We start from the raw sequence: 18,480 nt of genomic DNA, 5'->3' as shown, positions 1-18,480 counted from the left end.
TGGAAAGGTGGCCGAAAGAGGTGTTGGCTTTGGGGATGACCAGTGAGATATACCTGCTGGAGCGCGTGCTACGGGTGGGTGTTGCATGCGCTCCAACAGGTATATAGTACACAACTGTTTCCAGGCCTGCATGCCTCCTTTGACTCTTTGAGGAGTTTGTAGTTATTGGTAAATGTGGGCTTAGCTACAGAAAAATACAGACACGAAGCTGCATATAACTTGGAAAACTTATATTGTTATATTGTTGCTAAGCAATTATGATGTCTGCCGACAAGAGCATGTTAGTGGAGCACTGAGAAGAGCAAGAAGCAGATGGGAAGTAAAGGAAGAGGGTCATTGGTAACTATGACGTCCAAAACAACAGCAAATACAGTCATTAAAGTCATCAGAATGTGGATTCAGCAGACAATTGCTGTTGAAGTGAAAAAGACAGGGATGTTCTCAATACAAATGGGCCCCACACAGGAAGTGAAAACCAGGTGAGTTGGCAGAAGATGAGCCCATTGCTAATGCAGACATGGATTACAAAATCAAGACCCACAATGTGGTACTGGACACGGTTGTTGAAAGTATTCACTGCCGTTATGCAGCAGATGCAGTGCTGTGTACAGATGTCTCCTGCATGAAGCCAAAGCATTTTCCTGAGATCAGAGAAAAGGGCCTTCCAAAGACAGCCATGAAGGAGCTCAGCAAATGCTTACTGGAATTTGATGAACATGCCACTGTTGAGGCATTGCAGGCTGAACTGCCCGATATGCTGCTATCTTCTCCTCTCAGAAGAATCTGCTCACGGATGCGTATCACATCATTGGTTTGGGCTACAAGTTACTCCTCACCCTATCCATCACTCAGGTGGCTTGTGAGAGGACATTCTCCACCCTGAGATTCGTGAAGAACCACCTAAGAACCTCCCTCACTCAAGAGAACCTTGAAGGGTTCATTTGGTAACAGAGAAGGAGATTCTTAGGGGACTTGACAAAGATGATATCATTGACAAGATGTCAGAGAGCAGTGAGTTACTGTGCCACCTACTGATATACTAGTGGTAATTACTTCCGGGTTACTCTGAAGTAGCTTTGCTATGACTCTTCCTTAACAGGCTGACAAGGGTGAAAGAACATTTGCTGTGAGTTAAAGCTTTTGTAGAGGCATGTTTTTTGGACTTTCATATTATACTTGCAGTTATGTAGCCAATGTTCAATTTAATTGACTGAGTGTATAGAAGTATTTATTTTTGTGCTATTTGCTTTATGGACACCAGTGAGTGAACATTGTATTCTACATTTTTTTGTAGAGGAGTGCTTTTTCAACTTTTGTATTATACATTGTTGTAGCTTATGTTCACGTTCGGTGAATGTGTGTGTGAAGTGTTCTGATACTTTTGATACGCTGGAATATAAAGATAATCATTTGAACATTTGAACACAGTCTGTATATCTCATTCTCTTTTTAAAAAGTGTAGGCTAATGGTTTTGTGTGTCTAGCCTTGTACATTTGTATGTGCTATGATTGGTGTATTCCTAGTGAGTTGAGGGTGCACCCATAGTCATAGCATACCTAGCAAAACTCAGTGTTCTGATAGGCTACTTGTTGGTCAGTCCCAAATGTTTTGTAATGTGGATAACTTTCTTCCCAGATGAACATAGTGGCCAAATGTATAACTAGTTTGGTACCCGTTACATCAACAAATAGGGTTGGACTACAAAATGAGCTGTCTGGTGGTTTGCGTGAACAGGGTGGCCTGGGATGGAGTCAAATTCCCTGCCTGAATTATAGTTTCAGTCCGCCCCTGGTCTGAGTCCAAATTTGAGATTTTTGGTTCCAACTGCCGTGTCTGTGAGAAACAGAGTAGGTGAACGTATGATCTACGTATGTATGGTTCCCAAGGTGAAGCATGGAAGAGGAAGTGTGATGTGATGGGGGTGCTTTGCTGGTGACACTGTCTGTGATTTATTTAGAATTCAAGGCACACTTAACCAGCATGGCTACCACAGAATTCAGAAGCGATACGCCATCCCATTTGGTTTGAGCTTACTGGGATTATCATTTGTTTTTCAATGACCCAACACACCTCCAGCCTGTGTAAGGGCTATTTGACCAAGAAGGAGAGTGATGGAGTGCTGCATCAGATGAGCTGGCCTCCACAGTCACCCGACCTCAACCCAATTGAGATGGTTTGGGATGAGTTGAACCACAGAGTGGAGGAAAAGCAGCCAACAAGTGTTCAGCATATGTGGGAACTCCTTCAAGACTGTTGGAAAAACATTCCAGGTGAAGCTGATTGAGAGAATGCCAAGAGTGTGCAAAGCTGTCATCAAGGCCCACTATGTCAACTCCTGCACCGTATGTATCCAATCCAAATCTCCCTGGCGCGGTCCAGCAGGGAAACTACTTCCCCTTCCTGTGCCTAAGCGGCCTTGGTCACATCTGTCCATAGACTTTGTAAATGATCTCTCCCTTTTTGACGGTTTTACAACCGTGCGAGGCTCCAGCGCATTGTCCATCCTGGTGACCGCGTCTGGCTCTCCACCAGGAAACTCCTGCTCCGCCTACCCTGCCGGAAGCTGAGCCCCCGGTTTGTGGGACCCTTCCGACACCCACGCGAGGCTCCAGCGCATTGTCCATCCTGGTGACCGCGTCTGGCTCTCCACCAGGAAACTCCTGCTCCGCCTACCCTGCCGGAAGCTGAGCCCCCGGTTTGTGGGACCCTTCCGACACCCACGCGAGGCTCCAGCGCATTGTCCATCCTGGTGACCGCGTCTGGCTCTCCACCAGGAAACTCCTGCTCCGCCTACCCTGCCGGAAGCTGAGCCCCCGGTTTGTGGGACCCTTCAAGGTCTTCTGAAGGGTTAATAAGGTCATTTACCGTATACAATTCCCCACCAACTACTAGATCTCAACCTCTTTTCATGTTTCTCTCCTCAGGCCGGAAGCAAATGTGAAATAAGTGCACTCAGGCCTGAGCTTCCAGAAGGTCAAAGGTAATTACTTTAAGGAGCAGTTATCTCTCTGTGGGTCTAACCCCAAGAAGTTCTGGAAAACGGTTAAAGACCTGGAGAATAAACCCTCCTCCTCACAGCTGCCCATGTCCCTTAATTTTGATGATATGGTTGAGTTGAGTTCATTTAAATTTTTACAGGGACAGTGTACATTAATCAACGTTTCAGTAAAAGTGCCGGTTTTAGCCAGCCGGCTAATTTTCAACCGCAGGCCCTGGGCAGGTTATTAAAAACAATTACAATATAGACAATAGCAACATAGGACAAGCAAGACATAGCAACATAGGACAAAAAGCAGCAAGACAAAATTCATAAAAGCAACAAAGTGTTTCCACAACTCACAAGATACAGACAACAGACAACATGGAAAGCAGCAACACACAGCTAGGGACCATGTTCACAAATCTGATTGACCTTTAGCCATGTCTTCAAGCCTTTTGTGAAAGTGTGATATGTGGTGCAGTTGTGTGTGTCTGGTGGCAGTGTATTCCAGACATGGGAAGCTCTCACAGAGAAAGCGGATTTACTAAAGGTGCTTTTCCTTAAGGGAACTATACAGTCACCTCTCATGGCAGACCTTGTGGATCTGCTGCCATATGTCTGGGTTTTCTGTTTAACAAAAATACTGAGTGGAGGGGGAGCCAGGCCATTTAGGATCTTGAATACAAGACATGCGTTGGTGTATTGCACAAGATTTTCCCAACTCAGGAGCTCATGCTTTCTGAGGATGTAACAGTGATGATGGCTATTGGGCTTCCTATCAAACACTTTGAGAGCCTGTTTGTAGACAGACTGAATAGGTCTTAATGTTGTACAGCAAGCTTGGGCCCAACTAGTCAAGCAGTATGTTAAGTGGGGGAGTATCATAGATTTGAAGTACAGTTTTGCTACCTCTGTAGTCAAACAATTTCGTATAAATCTGAAATTAGCTAGGTTGAATTTGGTTATTTGAATTACCTTTTTCACATGCTTTTTAAAAGAAAGGTTGGAATCAAGTATGATGCCAAGGTACTTAAAATCAGATACCACCTGGAGCTTCTCCCCTGACACATAGACATCTGGCTCAGTAGCATCAGTTGCCCTCTTTGTGAAGAACATGCAGACAGTTTTTTCCACATTGAGATGCAAACACAAGTCACTGAGCCACTTTGTAACCTGGACCATTACAGTAGTGAGTCACTGAGCCACTTTGTAACATGGACCATTACAGTAGTGAGTCACTGAGCCACTTTGTAACCTGGACCATTACAGTAGTGAGTCACTGAGCCACTTTGTAACCTGGACCATTACAGTAGTGAGTCACTGAGCCACTTTGTAACCTGGACCATTACAGTAGTGAGCCACTATGTAACCTGGACCATTACAGTAGTGAGTTCTTGTGCAGCTTGTTGTTTGCTCTTTGCACATATATCACCGTATCATCTGCATACATCAAACTGTAATCACTAACCTCCCATGGACAAAGGTTTTGAAAGTTCCCTCTTCAAGTATTGAGAGCAAGAATATGCTGTTTCTGAGTGGTGTGCCAGAATGTTGGTCAGAACTGAACTGCAAAGAGACCCCTGTCTACTTTGGCATATGAACACACTCTTCTGTATAAGGCATATCATTTTTAGTTCAACCTTTGTTGTTTTTGTTGTTGCCTAAAATCCATTTGGAAATAAATCCAGATTGTGAAATACATAATTGTGTATGAATTATGTTTTGAAAATACAAACTGGGTGAGATGGTGAGTTTGGCCTCTGTTGTGACCTTCAGTCTTAAAATGGCAGCTCTGCAGTTCCAGATGGGGTTATGTTGGTGTGTGTGTGTGTGTGTGTGTGTGTGTGTGCGTGCGTGCGTGCGTGTGTTTGTGTGTGTGTGCATGAGCGTGTGTGACAAGGAAAGGGGCATTATTCCCTGTGGTATTAGTCTGCTGTACATCTTGCTAGGAAGGGAACTCAGCCATTCCTTCTACCTCACTGACTGCCACCAGCCCAGAACAGAGCAGGACAACCAGGAGTCATGGAAACCAGGAGTCATGGAAACCAGGAGTCATGGAAACCAGGAGTCATGGAAACCAGGAGTTGTGGAAACCAGGAGTCATGGAAACCAGGAGTCGTGGAGAACCAGGAGTCATGGAAACCAGGAGTCATGGAAACCAGGAGTCGTGGAGAACTAGGAGTCATGGAAACCAGGAGGATTGGAAACCAAAGCAGTGACCAGGAGTAAGGAATACTATACTGCACTAAAGTCTTGTTCAGGAGGGCACAACATTGTGAATGTTGCAGATAGAAATGTCTTGTATAGAGTTGACATGAATCCCTATTATTCTACAGAGGAGCCTGTTCTAAATAACATATTTACATCTGAAGCAAAAGGTACCCATTGAACATGTTACAGAAACCAAACCAGACTAAAATGTGTGAAAACCCTGTCTGGCAACAATAGACCTCTTCCATGACTGTGTCCTGGTGAAAAACAGTCTTCTAGTTCCCTCTAGTGGACACACAGCACAACTACAATACATCTGTACAGCTCCAGTTGCTGCTCTCTGAATAGGCCTACATTCTCTGCCAGGGCCAAGCAGACCTCTGTCAAATACACGTATGCGATGCCTGTACTCACCAAATACCTTCCCCAGGAACAATGTCTTGACCAGGTTGAGCTGTGTGTCTGATGCCTCTGGGAGAGAGTAGCTGACAGGGGGGTAGTGGTCCAACTGGAGACGAAGAGAGCATGAGGGAGAGAGAGAAGATCATGATGCAAACCACTGAACCATTTCCATAGTCAATCATCAACATCGTTGTGGATCTTTGTACAAACGGGCCTTCTCATATCCATGAAGCATCAAGCCATTGTAAATCCCTCAAGTCCTGTGACAATTAGAGGCTTTTGTCTCCCTCTTGTGGTTAGAAATGGACATGTCTGAAGTCATCATAGACTATGCTTGGACGGCGGAGAGAAGGTGTGTGTGTGTGTGTGCATACCTGTATGGTGATAGTCCTGTTGATTCTGGACATGTTGATAGTGTGTGGCTGTCCGTTGGCTAGGTTACGCTGGTCCACGTCTATGGTGAACGGCTCCTTGAGACCGCCCAGGTTATACCGCACCTGGAGAGTTCCTACACACACACACACACACACACACGCACACGCACACACACACGCACACACACACACACACACACACACACACACACACACACACACACACACACACACACACACACACACACACAACGAGAGACCTTACATAATGCATCTGCAACATACCTGAGAGGCAGAGCCCACGTGTCTGTGTGTGTGTGTGTTGATAAGTGTGTCTGTATGTGTCAGTGTCTCACCATTCTGCCGTAGCACCAGGTAGTCTTGTGTCTGTATCTGTCAGTGTCTCACCATTCTGCCGTAGCACCAGGTAGTCTTGTGTCTGTATGTGTCAGTGTCTCACCATTCTGCCGTAGCACCAGAGCCAGGTAGTCTTGTGTCTTGGAGCTGACGTACAGCAGTATAGCTGGTGTGTTGGACGTACTGAAGCTAAAAGCTACTGCTTCTCCTGTCAGATTCACTTCCTGTGCAGTCAAAGGTTGGGCAAGGAACCTTGCGTCCTGATTGGCTGCCGCTGCCTCTGACAGGAAGTTGTATCTCACCAGAGTGCCCGCCTCAAAGAAGCCCCCCACATCTTAGAGAGAGGAGAGAACACATACACGCAAAAGGTCAACTGGTGGGGGCTTTACCGTGAAACGCTTGCTTACAAGACCTTCCCAACAAAGCAGAGTTTGAAATAGTAACACAACAGGAATAAAATAAAATACACAAAAATGGAGCTATACAGCCAATGACAGTGAGGAGTATACCACATTTTATATTTCACCTTTATTTAACCAGGTAGGCTAGTTGAGAACACCTTTATTTAACCAGGTAGGCTAGTTGAGAACACCTTTATTTAACCAGGTAGGCTAGTTGAGAACACCTTTATTTAACCAGGTAGGCTAGTTGAGAACACCTTTATTTAACCAGGTAGGCTAGTTGAGAACACCTTTATTTAACCAGGTAGGCTAGTTGAGAACACCTTTATTTAACCAGGTAGGCTAGTTGAGAACACCTTTATTTAACCAGGTAGGCTAGTTGAGAACAAGTTCTCATTTGCAACTGCGACCTGGCCAAGATAAAGCATAGCAATTCGACACATACAACAACACAGAGTTACACATGGAATAAACAAAACATACAGTCAATAATACAGTAGAACAAAAGAAAACAAAAAGTCTATATACAGTGAGTGCAAATGAGGTAAGTTAAGGAAATAAATAGGCCATGGTGGCGAAGTAATTACAATATAGCAATTAAACACTGGAATGGTACATGGGGATGAGGTAGGCAGATAGATGGGCTGTTTACAGATGGGCTATGTATAGGTGCAGTGATCTGTGAGCTGCTCTGACAGCTGGTGACAGTCACTGGCTTCATTAATAAGTGCATCGATGACATCGTCCCCTAACGTACATGGAAGCCATGGATCACAGGCAACATCCGCACTGAGCTAAAGGCTAGAGCTGCTGTTTTAAAGGACCGGGACACTAATCCAGACGTTTATAAGAAATCCTGCCACGCCCTCCGACAAACCATCAAACAGGCAAAGTGTCAATACAGGACTAAGATCGAATCCTACTACAACGGCTCGTCGGAGGTGGCAGGGCTTGTAAACTATCACAGATTACAAAGGGAAACCCAGCAGAGAGCTGCCCAGTGACGCGAACCTACCAGACGAGCTAAATACCTTTTCTAAGCGCTTCGAGTCTAGCAACACTGAACTATGCATGAGAGCACTAACTGTTCTGGACGACTGTGTGATCACGCCCTCCATAGCAAGACCTTTAAACAGGTTAACATTCACAAGGCCGCAGGGGCCAGACGGATTACCAGGTCACGTACTCAGAACATGCGCTGACCAGCTGGCAAGTGTCTTCACTGACATCTCCTTGACCCAGTCTGTAATTTCCAGCAGACCACAATAGTCCCTGTGCCCAAGAACGCCAAAGTAACCTGAAACTCTCTTCCTTTTTCCTCCTATAGTCCACGATCAGCTCCTTGGTCTTACTGACATTGAGGGAGAGGTTGCTATGTCTGTAACTAGAGGCAGCAGAGATGCTGATGAGAATAGAACATCACCCTCTGTTGTAAGTGGTGTGTGTGTGTGTGTGTGTGTGTGTGTGTGTTGTTCATTACGGAGTCATAGTTGTCTGTCTGTGACCCCATGGAATGGCAGTACAGTAGCAGCAGAATGAAACATTCCTGATAATAATATTCTACCTCAGGAACCAGGTGTAAATAGGGATATAATGGAAATACGCTTTTGCAATTATGACTGATAATAATATTCTTATTCATATTATGACTGCACTCATATGACACAGACAGGAGAACAGAGGGAGCAGGGGGAGCGGATCCTCTGGAGTATCTGAAGGGCATAACACACACTCACGTGTAGATAAATAAACACACACACTCACGTGTAGATAAATAAACACACACACTCACGTGTAGATAAATAAACACACACTCATGCACACACTAGTTTCCATTACATTCAATACCTCATTTTCAGTTCACACACACACACAACACTGGGGAGGTGCTTTCATGTCAGCTACTTTGCATATTCCTGTTTTATGTTTTCTATTCCCACATGCTGTCATCTGACTCCCAGTGTCGTCACCCCCGACTGGAGTAAAACACAGGAAAACAAGCTTAAAGTTTAGGAAACAAATCAATTCATGTGTCAACTTTCTTGCTATGGAGTCTCACTGCGACTGAGAGAAACCAACTCTTACTTCCGAGTAAATGTTGCCGTTCCTCCGTAAACAAAGGCTTCTGGTTACACCGTCCAATAGCATAGCAGTAATTTCAGGGTTTAGCGATTAGCTCTCACCTTTGGTGCAGAAGGGTCCGTCGTATGCCGTGGCAGTGCAGTCACAGGAGTAGCCATTATATTTCTCCACACACTTTCCTCCGTTCCTGCAGTACATCCCATAACTGGTACAATGACCCTGACAGCCTGGCTTTACACCTGGAGTTACCTAGAGAGAGAGAAAGGGATAGAGATGGAGAGAGAGAGATGGAGAGAGAGGGATGGAGATGGAGAGAGAGGGAGAGATGGAGAGAGAGGGATGGAGATGGAGAGAGAGAGATAGAAAGAAAGATGGAGAGAGAGGGATGGAGATGGAGAGAGAGATGGAAAGAGAGATGGAGAGAGAGAGGGATGGAGATGGAGAGAGATGGAGAGAGAGAAAGGGAGAGAGATGGAGAGAGATGGAAATGGAGAGAGAGATGGAGAGAGAGGGATGGGGAGAGAGATGGAGAGAGAGAGGGAGAGAGAGAGATGGAAATGGAGAGAGAGATGAGAGAGAGATGGAAATGGATAGAGAGATGGAAATGGAGAGAGAGATGGTGAGAGAGAGATGGAAATGGGGAGAGAGATGGTGAGAGAGAGATGGAAATGGGGAGAGAGAAGGAGGAGAGATGGAGAGAGAGATGGAAATGGAGAGAGCAATAGGAAGGGAGAGAGAGAGAGAGCGAGAGAGAGAGAGACAGAGAGAGAGAGATAGGGAGAGAGGGAGAGATGGAAATGGAGAGAGAGGGAGGGAGAGAGAGAGAGATAGGGAGAGAGAGAGAGAGATAGGGAGAGAGAGAGATGGAAATGGAGAGAGAGATAGGGAGAGAGAGAGATGGAGAGAGAGAGGGAGAGAGAGAGATGGAAATGGAGAGAGAGATAGGGAGGGAGAGAGAGATGGAAATGGAGAGAGAGATAGGGAGAGAGAGAGAGATAGTGAGAGTTTGACTTTTGGATGCTCTTCATTTGCGTTAGTAAAGAGAACAATTTGATGTATTTTTAGATGATGAAATAAAGGAAATCAATCAACCAATCGTCACCTTGGCCCTCTCTTCAAGGTCAAGGGTCACACCATTCATCCTGAGGGAGCGAATGCATCCCAGAAACCCCCTCTGACCCCCTGCTGCACCTAGAGACAGCGAGAGAGAGAAGAGAGAGAACATATAGAGAGAGAACAAAGAGAGATAAGATGAATTTTGTGCTAGGAATAGAGATAATTTCCCTCGAGGTTGAGCTTGGGGCATATATGACTGTTGATGGTCGCAGTGACTTAACAGGCCAGAGGAGAGGCGCTCCAGCCCTATTTAACCTCACCTTGGCACTTAATTTATATATTAGTGCGGCTGATTGGCTGGAGATGTCACACACCCATTTAGCCAGATCGACATCAGGCAGACATTGTGGCCCTCCAGGACTGGAGTTGCCCACCACTCAAGTCGTGTGCCAGTGTGTGTTAATGTGTGTGTGTGTGTGTTAATGTGTGTGTGTGTGGTGCACTCCTGGCCTCATTCTGGCTGCCTCCATAGGTAAATGACTCTGTAATGATGTACTAATGAACTAGCATATTATATTCATTAGGACAGCACTATCTAGGGGGAGACCCCCACTTTCATACACCCCCCCCCCCCCCCCCCCACACACACACACACACACCCCCTCACACACAATATCCTGTAGAATACCTTCCCTCTCTGAGCCACACAGTGCATACCAAGGCCAGGAGAGACATTAGCAAGCATGGTCACAGACCAGAAGACCTACCAGTGGCCCTGCATGAAATGGAAAAGACTGCATGGACATAAACTGAAAGTCATCAACTATAGCTATGTATATTATACATCTGTTTCTATACTGACAAACATATACATGCAACATGCAAAAATTTCATAGATTTTACTGAGTTACAGATCATAGAAGGAAGTCACTCAATTGAAATGAATTCATTAGGCCCTAATCTATGGATTTCACATGACTTGGGACCAGGCCCACCCACTGGGGAGTTTTTCCTCACAAAGGGGCTTTGTTACAGACATAAATACTCCTCAGTTTCATCAGCTGTCTGGGTGACAGATTCTCTAAAACTATGTTGGAGGTGGCTTATGGTAGAGAAATTATCATTCAATTATCTGGCAATAGCTCTGGTGGACATTCCTGCAGTCAGCATGCCAATTGCACGCTCCCTAAACTTGAGACATCTGTGGCATTGTGTTGTGTGATAATACTGCACACTTTAGAGTGTCTTTTTATTGTACCCAGCACAAGGTGCACCTGTGTAATTATCATGCTTTTTAAAATCAGTTTCTTGATATGCCGCACCTGTCAGGTGGATGTATTATCTTGGCAAAGGAGAAATGCTCAGTAACAGGGATGTACACAAAGTTGTGCCCAAAATTAGAGAGAAATAAGCTTTATGTGCGTAATGGAACATTTCTGGGATCTTTTATTTCAGCTCATGAAACATGGGACCAGCACTTTACATGTTGGGTTTATATTTTTGTTCAGTATATTCACACGTTAATGTTACCTACTGTCTTTGCAGGTCAATGAAGCAGGCTTCCCTGTGAGAGTTGCATCACAAACACCGTGTCACACACACACACATAACACACACATGCAGCGACCGAGCCAGTCACACACACGGTGAGACGAGGAGAGCATGCAACAAATAAAAAAGAGAAACAAAGAGAAAAAGAACAACATGAAAAACATGCAGAAAAGGTATGAAATAATGCAATATAATATCAACATTTAAAATATAACTCATTACCAAATAATATCACACGTAAATAACCCAAATCATGTAGGAACCACCAGGGTGAGATATCCGGCTGTTTTCCCCCCTGTACCTCTGTGTTTAAACACCAGTTTTAGAATGCAAATCACACCCACTGTAGATCCCATCTGAGCCTGATTCAATTTCCCCCGACCAGGCAAATACCCTCACTGCTCTGACACATGCTGATGATCTGCTAGAGAGACACAGTCAGGAGTTTCATAATGCTCCTCTCTGATCCAACATAAACTAATAGGTCCCATGGCTGTATGGAGGTGATGGAAGAACTGATTGGGTTTAGTTGATGATCTGATGTCGATTAGATTGATAGATTGATCCCCGAGGGGTTATTCAGCGAGTTGGTTCCCTGAAACCTACTATACATGCAGATGAGATAGCCAAACTATGAGTTGTATCAGTCTTTATAAGCTGTTATTAAAGTTTCCTATCACAAATCAATATGTGCCTGTATGGCTGTGTGGTTAACGGTGGCATATAAAGATCGATTCTATTTACTTTAATTCGATTCAATTCAATACAACTTTATTAATCCCCTCTGGCAATTCAGGAAGCTGCAGTGTGATAATGTTCTTCCATCCAATCTGCCCAAAACTGATGAGATGATGGAATTTGGAATGTCTTATTGGAATTCAGAACTATCAGATTTTGGAATGTCTGATTGGTATTGAGAAGTGTCTCAAAGGAAAATAACTTTTCAGAGTCTCAAAGGAAAATAACTTTTCAGAGTCAGAGAGAGAAAGAAGGAAGGAAAGATAATTGAATTCAAACTCAGCAGTTTTTCTCTCCAACCTAAATCCAGTTTCATTTCTGTCGTCAGTGTTAAAGTATTGGCAGGTCAGCAGGCTGAGACAGAGGAGTGAAAGGAACAGATAAAGACCAGCCATTCAGCTCTTTAACTTCTGGTCTCCTCTGCTGCTAATGACCTTCACAGTCTTTGTGTCGAGAAGAGAGGGAGTGGAGGAACCAATCCAAATATCACCATGTACATGCAGAGCCATTCTGTGTGCCATAACGAGAACCAATCCAAATATCACCATGTACATGCAGAGCCATTCTGTGTGCCATAACGAGGTCCTAATCCATTGTCTCTGTGTGCTGTTGAAAAGTCTTAATCCTCTGTAACTGTTAATACTCTAACACAGTCATAAAGATTAAGAGTTAGGACTAAGTGAATTAGGTTAGTTGTACTCACATAATTCCTTTAAGTTTGTTAACATCAGCCGTGTGTGTGTGTGAAACAGTGTGATATCTGATGAAACCTCAACAGCTTATCTTCATTATCTCCATTCGTGTCAAAGCCTCAGAGAACCTACTTTGGGAAACATAAAGAAACTGCGGCTCTTACTAATTTATTTTACCTTTATTTAACTAGGCAAGTCAGGTAAGAACAAATTCTTATTTTCAATGGCAGCCTAGGAACAGTGGGTTAACTGTCTTGTTCAGGGGCAGAACAATGTATTTCTACCTTGTCAGCTTGGGGATTTGATCTAGCAACCTTTTGGTTACTGGCGCAACACTAACCACTAGGCTACCTGCCATTATACTGGCACAAACTATATCACCAACTTATTTCATTTTGTAAAGTAAAAATATTGGCAATACTGTTGAATGAAATTAAAACGTAGTAAAGTATTGCACTATTTTTCTGTTGGTGTGTGAGCGTGCATGTGTGTGTGTGTGTGTATGTGTGTGTGTGTGTGTGTATGTGTGTGTCTTTCTCTTACCCACATAAAGCTGACTAAACAGCTCTAGCCTTGTGTGTCCCTGTGGAGGGGCGGGACGAGTTTCCCTATAGTTCAGATCCAGCTGTAGCACCGCCTCCTTCACGTTCCGCTCCGCCATCACACGATGCCATTGGTCATCGTTGAGGGGCGTGGCTGAATGGACGGCCAACTCCACGGGACCGTTCCCCACATCAAAGGAGAACGAGACAACAGTAGGAGCTTGAGAAGAGGAAGACAACGTTAATCGGCACCATGTCCACAAACGACCAACCACATCGAATCTATTTATTTCAATGCATAAAGTACCTTTGGTTTATAATAGTCAACATTTTTCATCTCATAAGTCATTGTTTTCCAGTTGTTTTCCAGTTCGATATCTAGTAATGTCTCATTATTGATGTAGAGTCTTTTAACTCTTTTAGATTTCAGTTTTACTGTGAATATGATTGCACTCAGTGTTTGATGGCTAATTCACCAAAAGCTCATTCAAAAGCTAATTCACCAAAAGATTGATAAACACACACCCACGCGCACACACGCACACACACGCACACAAGATGAAAGAGAGAAGTGTGTGAGTGTGTGTGTGTGTGTAGAGGAGTGTGTGTGTTGGTAGAGGTGTGTGACTGTGTGTGCGTGCGTGCGCGCGTGTGTGTGTGTGACTGTGTGTGCGTGCGTGTGTGTGTGTGTGTGTGTGTGTGTGTGTGAGTATGTGTGTTGGTAGAGGTGTGTGACTGTGTGTGCGTGCGCACGCGTGTGTGTGTGTAGAGGAGTGTGTGTGTTGGTAGAGGTGTGTGACTGTGCGTGCGTGCGTGCGTGCGTGCGTGTGTGTGTGTGTGTGTGTGTGTGAGTGTGTGTGTGTGTGAGTGTGTGTGCATGCGCGTGTGTGTGTGAGTGTGTGTGTGTGTGTGTGTGTGTGTGTGCATGCGCGTGTGAGTGTGTGTGTGTGAGTGTGTGTGTGTGTGTGTGTGTGTGTGTGTGTGTAGAGGAGTGTGTGTGTTGGTAGAGGTGTGTGACTGTGTGTGTGTGTGTGTGTGTGTGTGTGTGTGTGTGTGTGTGTGTGTGTGTGTGTGTGTGTGTGTGTGTGTGTGTGTGAGTGTGTGTGTGTGTGTATCTGTGTATAAACATGCCACTAGCCACCTGTTCAGTCCAGATGTTACAACCTAAAGGATGTGTGAAAACAGACTAACTAATCTCCCTCTTCTCTCCCTCCAGAAACAACAGAGTCAGTTTAGCCTCTGTTAGCTGAGTGAAACACAGTCAAACACGGAGCCCCAGTGTGAAAACAGACTAACTAATCTATTGTGGGCCTGAGCACGACTTGGACAAACTCCAACAAATCTCCCTCTTCTCTGTCTCCATCTCTCCCTCTATCCCATCCCCCGCAACATCTCTCCTCTCTGTCTCCATCTCTCCCTCTATCCCATCCCCCGCAACATCTCTCCTTCTCTGTCTCCATCTCTCCCTCTATCCCATCCCCCGCAACATCTCTCCTTCTCTGTCTCCATCTCTCCCTCTATCCCATCCCCCGCAACATCTCTCCTTCTCTGTCTCCATCTCTCTCTCTATCCCATCCCCCGCAACATCTCTCCTTCTCTGTCTCCATCTCTCTCTCTATCCCATCCCCCGCAACATCTCTCCTTCTCTGTCTCCATCTCTCCCTCTATCCCATCCCCCGCAACATCTCTCCTTCTCTGTCTCCAGCTCTCTCTCTATCCCATCCCACGCAACATCTCTCCTTCTCTTAACAAAAGAAAAAAGGACAGGGACACACACCTCACCCTTGAGAGAGTGCTTTGAAAGATGAGAGGCAGAACGGCTGAAAGATGAGAGGCAGAACGGCTGAAAGATGAGAGGCAGAAATAAATGATTTCTACTCCGACAAAATTAATGCTCATTCACAACTCGGAATCACACATGAATATTCAACAACATCTTTTCAGAGAGAAATGGAGAGACAGAGAAAGACATGCCAGCTGGTGGAGGAGGTGTGTAAAGTGTATGTCCTAAGTAGGTGTTATACAGTATTAGTAAGCCAAGATGTCTGACGTGCTTCCCCCCAGGTGTCACAACCTGATCTTTTTCGTCTTTATGCTGGTCTCCTCCCCAATCCAGGTGTCGCCCATCTTCCCCATTATCCCCAGTGTATTTATACCTGTGTTCTCTGTTTGTCTGTTGCCACTGAAAAGCAGGGCCCACCTAGCTTGCCTGGAATTGAGAAGCTTGGCGGTGCGGAGATATTCCAGGTTCTTATGGTCGGTCCACACAATGAACGGATGTTCCGCCCCCTCCAGCCAGTGCCTCCACTCCACCAACGCCATCTTCACCGTGAGAAGCTCACAATTCCTCACATCGTAGTTCCTCTCTGTGACGTTGAGGCGTTGGGAGAAGAAGGCGCAGGGATGTAACTTGAGGTGCAGGGCAAAGTTTTGGCCTCCACCACGAACTGGCGGGACGGGTCAGGATGAACCAAGATGGGAACTGTGGTGAAATGGTATTTGAGATCTCGGAACGCCCGGTCAGCAGCTGGGAACCACGTGAACGGAACCTTGGGAGTGGTGAGTGCAGATAGTGGGAGGCCAGGGTGCTGTACCCCTGGATAACGCAACGATACAAGTTGGTGAATCCCAGGAAAAATTGCAGCTGCACCCTGGACGTAGGCTGGGGCCAATCCACCACCACTCTCACCTTCCCGGGATCCATCTGTACACTCCCTACAGCGATGATGTAACCCAGGAAGGAGATGGTGGAGCAAAGGAATCCGCACTTCTCTGATTTCACAAAAAAATGGTTCTCCAGGAGGCATTGGTGAACCTGCCAGACGTGGAGCACGTGTTCTTGGGTGGAGTGGGAGAATACGAGGATTGTCATCGAGGTAGACAAAGAAAAACCGGTTCAACATGTCACTGAGAACATCATTAACTAGAGCCTGGACCACAGCTGGTGCATTGGTAAGGCCAAATGGCATGACCAGATACTGATAGTGACCACTGGCCATGTTGAAGGCACCCTGCCTGCCATTCTATACCTTTTGGACTCTGATCTGGATTACTAAGCTTTTGTTACTTCGACACTGTCTGCATCTGGGTCTTCCCTAAAACGTGATACCAGGTAGCTGGTATACATTACTACTAAACACTGTGCCACAAAATGGTGGGTGGATGAGGTTAATTGCCCCCATTAAACCTAAAGCTCTTTGAAATTGCTGAAATGTAATTTGTCATCCATCATCAAATTGACAGCCACTCTGGTTAAATAGCCGTCTCGTCGTAAAAGAACTGTGGTTAAATTTGATCCCCAGGAATTTAACATTCTCAATCTGAATCCGATTGAATGGCCATTTAGACATTTCATTTGAGTCATTAAAGGCACATAAAGCATATGACATGTCAATCATCTCTTAAGAGCCACATAGAGAACAAAGGGGAAACTGTCTCAAGAAAAGTTTTACAGTCTGAACAGAAACTTCAGATGTTTTATACAGTGCAGGAAGTGTGGAGGGTTGTAGAGGGAAAAGGGAGAAACGAAAACAGATGAAAGAGAGAGAGAACGTCCTCCCCAAAAATACAGAGAGGTCAACGAAAGGAGAAACATGGGAAGAAGAAGCCACGGAACAAAAGACGGAACAAAAGAGAGGAAAGGTCCAGTAACTAACATTTGAGTTCGAGGCGTATGAAGTCAGTGTTGCCGAGGTTTTCCAGGAACACCCCGTAGGGAGCGCTGGTCTTGAAGTAGAAGGAGATGTCTGCGCTGGTCTCTCCCTGGAAGGTGGAGAAATGCAGGTAGGAGGAGGGCGTGGTGAACGACGCCGCGTTCCAGTAGTTATCTGGGAAAAAGCAGAGGAAACGCAGAGGGATAGAAGAGGAGAAAGAGACACAGAGAATGTTAGATGACCTTTGTACGAACAAAAGCTCATGGCACGGGGTTCAGCTTTTCAATTAATCTCTCTCTCTCTCTCTCTCTCTCTCTCTCTCTCTTCTCTCTCTCTCTCTCTCTCTCTCTCTCTCTCTCTCTCTCTCTCTCTCTCTCTCTCCTTCTCTCTCTGCATATTTTTGACAGGAGGAGGAGGAAGATGATAAAGAAGGAAAAGAGGAGAGGACAGATAATGTGAGAGAGAAAGAGAGAGAAAGAGCATGTATGTTATCGGTTCAGTGAGATCTATGTGAAGCCCCAAAAGGCCGGTCTCTTCACACAGAGACACGAGACTGTGACTGTGTGTATGTGTGTGTGGTGGCAGATGCATCTGTCACTTCCAGCCGTGCCCTGAATAACATTAAATCTCTCTCCCTCACCCTTCTCTGTCCCGCTCCCTTCGCTTTTATCTCGCTCTCTTTCCCTCCTCTCTCGGGTTTCCGTCTCTCTCTCACAGATTCCCACTATCTCTGCCCCCCCCTCTCTCTCTTTCTCTCGGTTTCCCTCTCTCTCTCTCTCTCTCTGCCCCCCCCCTCTCTCTCTCTCTCCCTCTCTCTCGGTTTCCCTCTCTCTCTCTCTGATTCCCCCTCTCTCTCTCTGTCCCCCCCTCTCTCTCTCTCTCTCTCGGTTTCCCTCTCTCTCTCTGTCCCCCCTCTCTCTCGGATTCCCTCTCTCTCTCTGATTCCCCCTCTCTCTCTCCTTTCCCCCCGTCCCTCTCCCTCTCTCTCTCTCTCTCTCTCTCCCTCTCTCTCTCCCTCTCTCGGTTTCCCTCTCTCTCTCTGCCCCCCTCTGTCCCCCCCTCTTTCCCTCTCTCTCTCTCTCTCTCTCTCTCTCTCTCTCGGTTTCCCTCTCTCTCTCTGTTCCCCCCCTCTCCCTCTCTCTCCCTCTCTCTCTCTCTCTCGGTTTCCCTCTCTCTCTCTCTGATTACCCCTCTCTCTCTCTGTTCCCCCCCCTCTCTCTCTCCCTCTCTCGGTTTCCCTCTCTCTCTCTGTTCCCCCTCTCTCTCTCTCCCTCTCTCTCTCTCTCTCTCTCTCTCTCTCTCTCTCTCTCTCTCTCTCTCTCGGTTTCCCTCTCTCTCTCTGTTCCCCCCCTCTCTCCTTCTCTCTCTCGGTTTCCCTCTCTCTCTCTGATTCCCCCTCTCTCTAAGCCTCTCTGCTCTGGGATGGGAAGCGGTGCTGGG

General features: G+C 45.8%; 1 protein-coding gene across 1 annotated transcript in view; it reads right to left on the bottom strand.

The window, feature by feature from the left end:
* The window catches only part of LOC115116305 (contactin-associated protein-like 2), a 49,168-nt gene extending 39,182 nt beyond the window's left edge, over positions 1-9,986 (bottom strand). Inside the window, exons 1-5 of the mRNA XM_065019292.1 lie at positions 9,911-9,986; positions 8,910-9,057; positions 6,429-6,659; positions 5,969-6,102; positions 5,607-5,700 (exon numbers count right to left, since the gene is read on the bottom strand). Of these exons, the coding sequence (XP_064875364.1) occupies positions 5,607-5,700; positions 5,969-6,102; positions 6,429-6,659; positions 8,910-9,057; positions 9,911-9,949 (646 nt within the window). The 5' untranslated portion in view covers positions 9,950-9,986. The remainder of the gene's footprint in view (positions 1-5,606; positions 5,701-5,968; positions 6,103-6,428; positions 6,660-8,909; positions 9,058-9,910) is intronic.
* Between the last annotated feature and the right edge of the window lie 8,494 nt (positions 9,987-18,480).

Source organism: Oncorhynchus nerka, linkage group LG6 (genome assembly GCF_034236695.1).
Source record: "Oncorhynchus nerka isolate Pitt River linkage group LG6, Oner_Uvic_2.0, whole genome shotgun sequence".
NCBI classification, from domain to species: domain Eukaryota; kingdom Metazoa; phylum Chordata; class Actinopteri; order Salmoniformes; family Salmonidae; genus Oncorhynchus; species Oncorhynchus nerka.
Note: the sequence above shows the minus strand (reverse complement) of the source record. Positions and strands in the feature narration are given on the sequence as shown.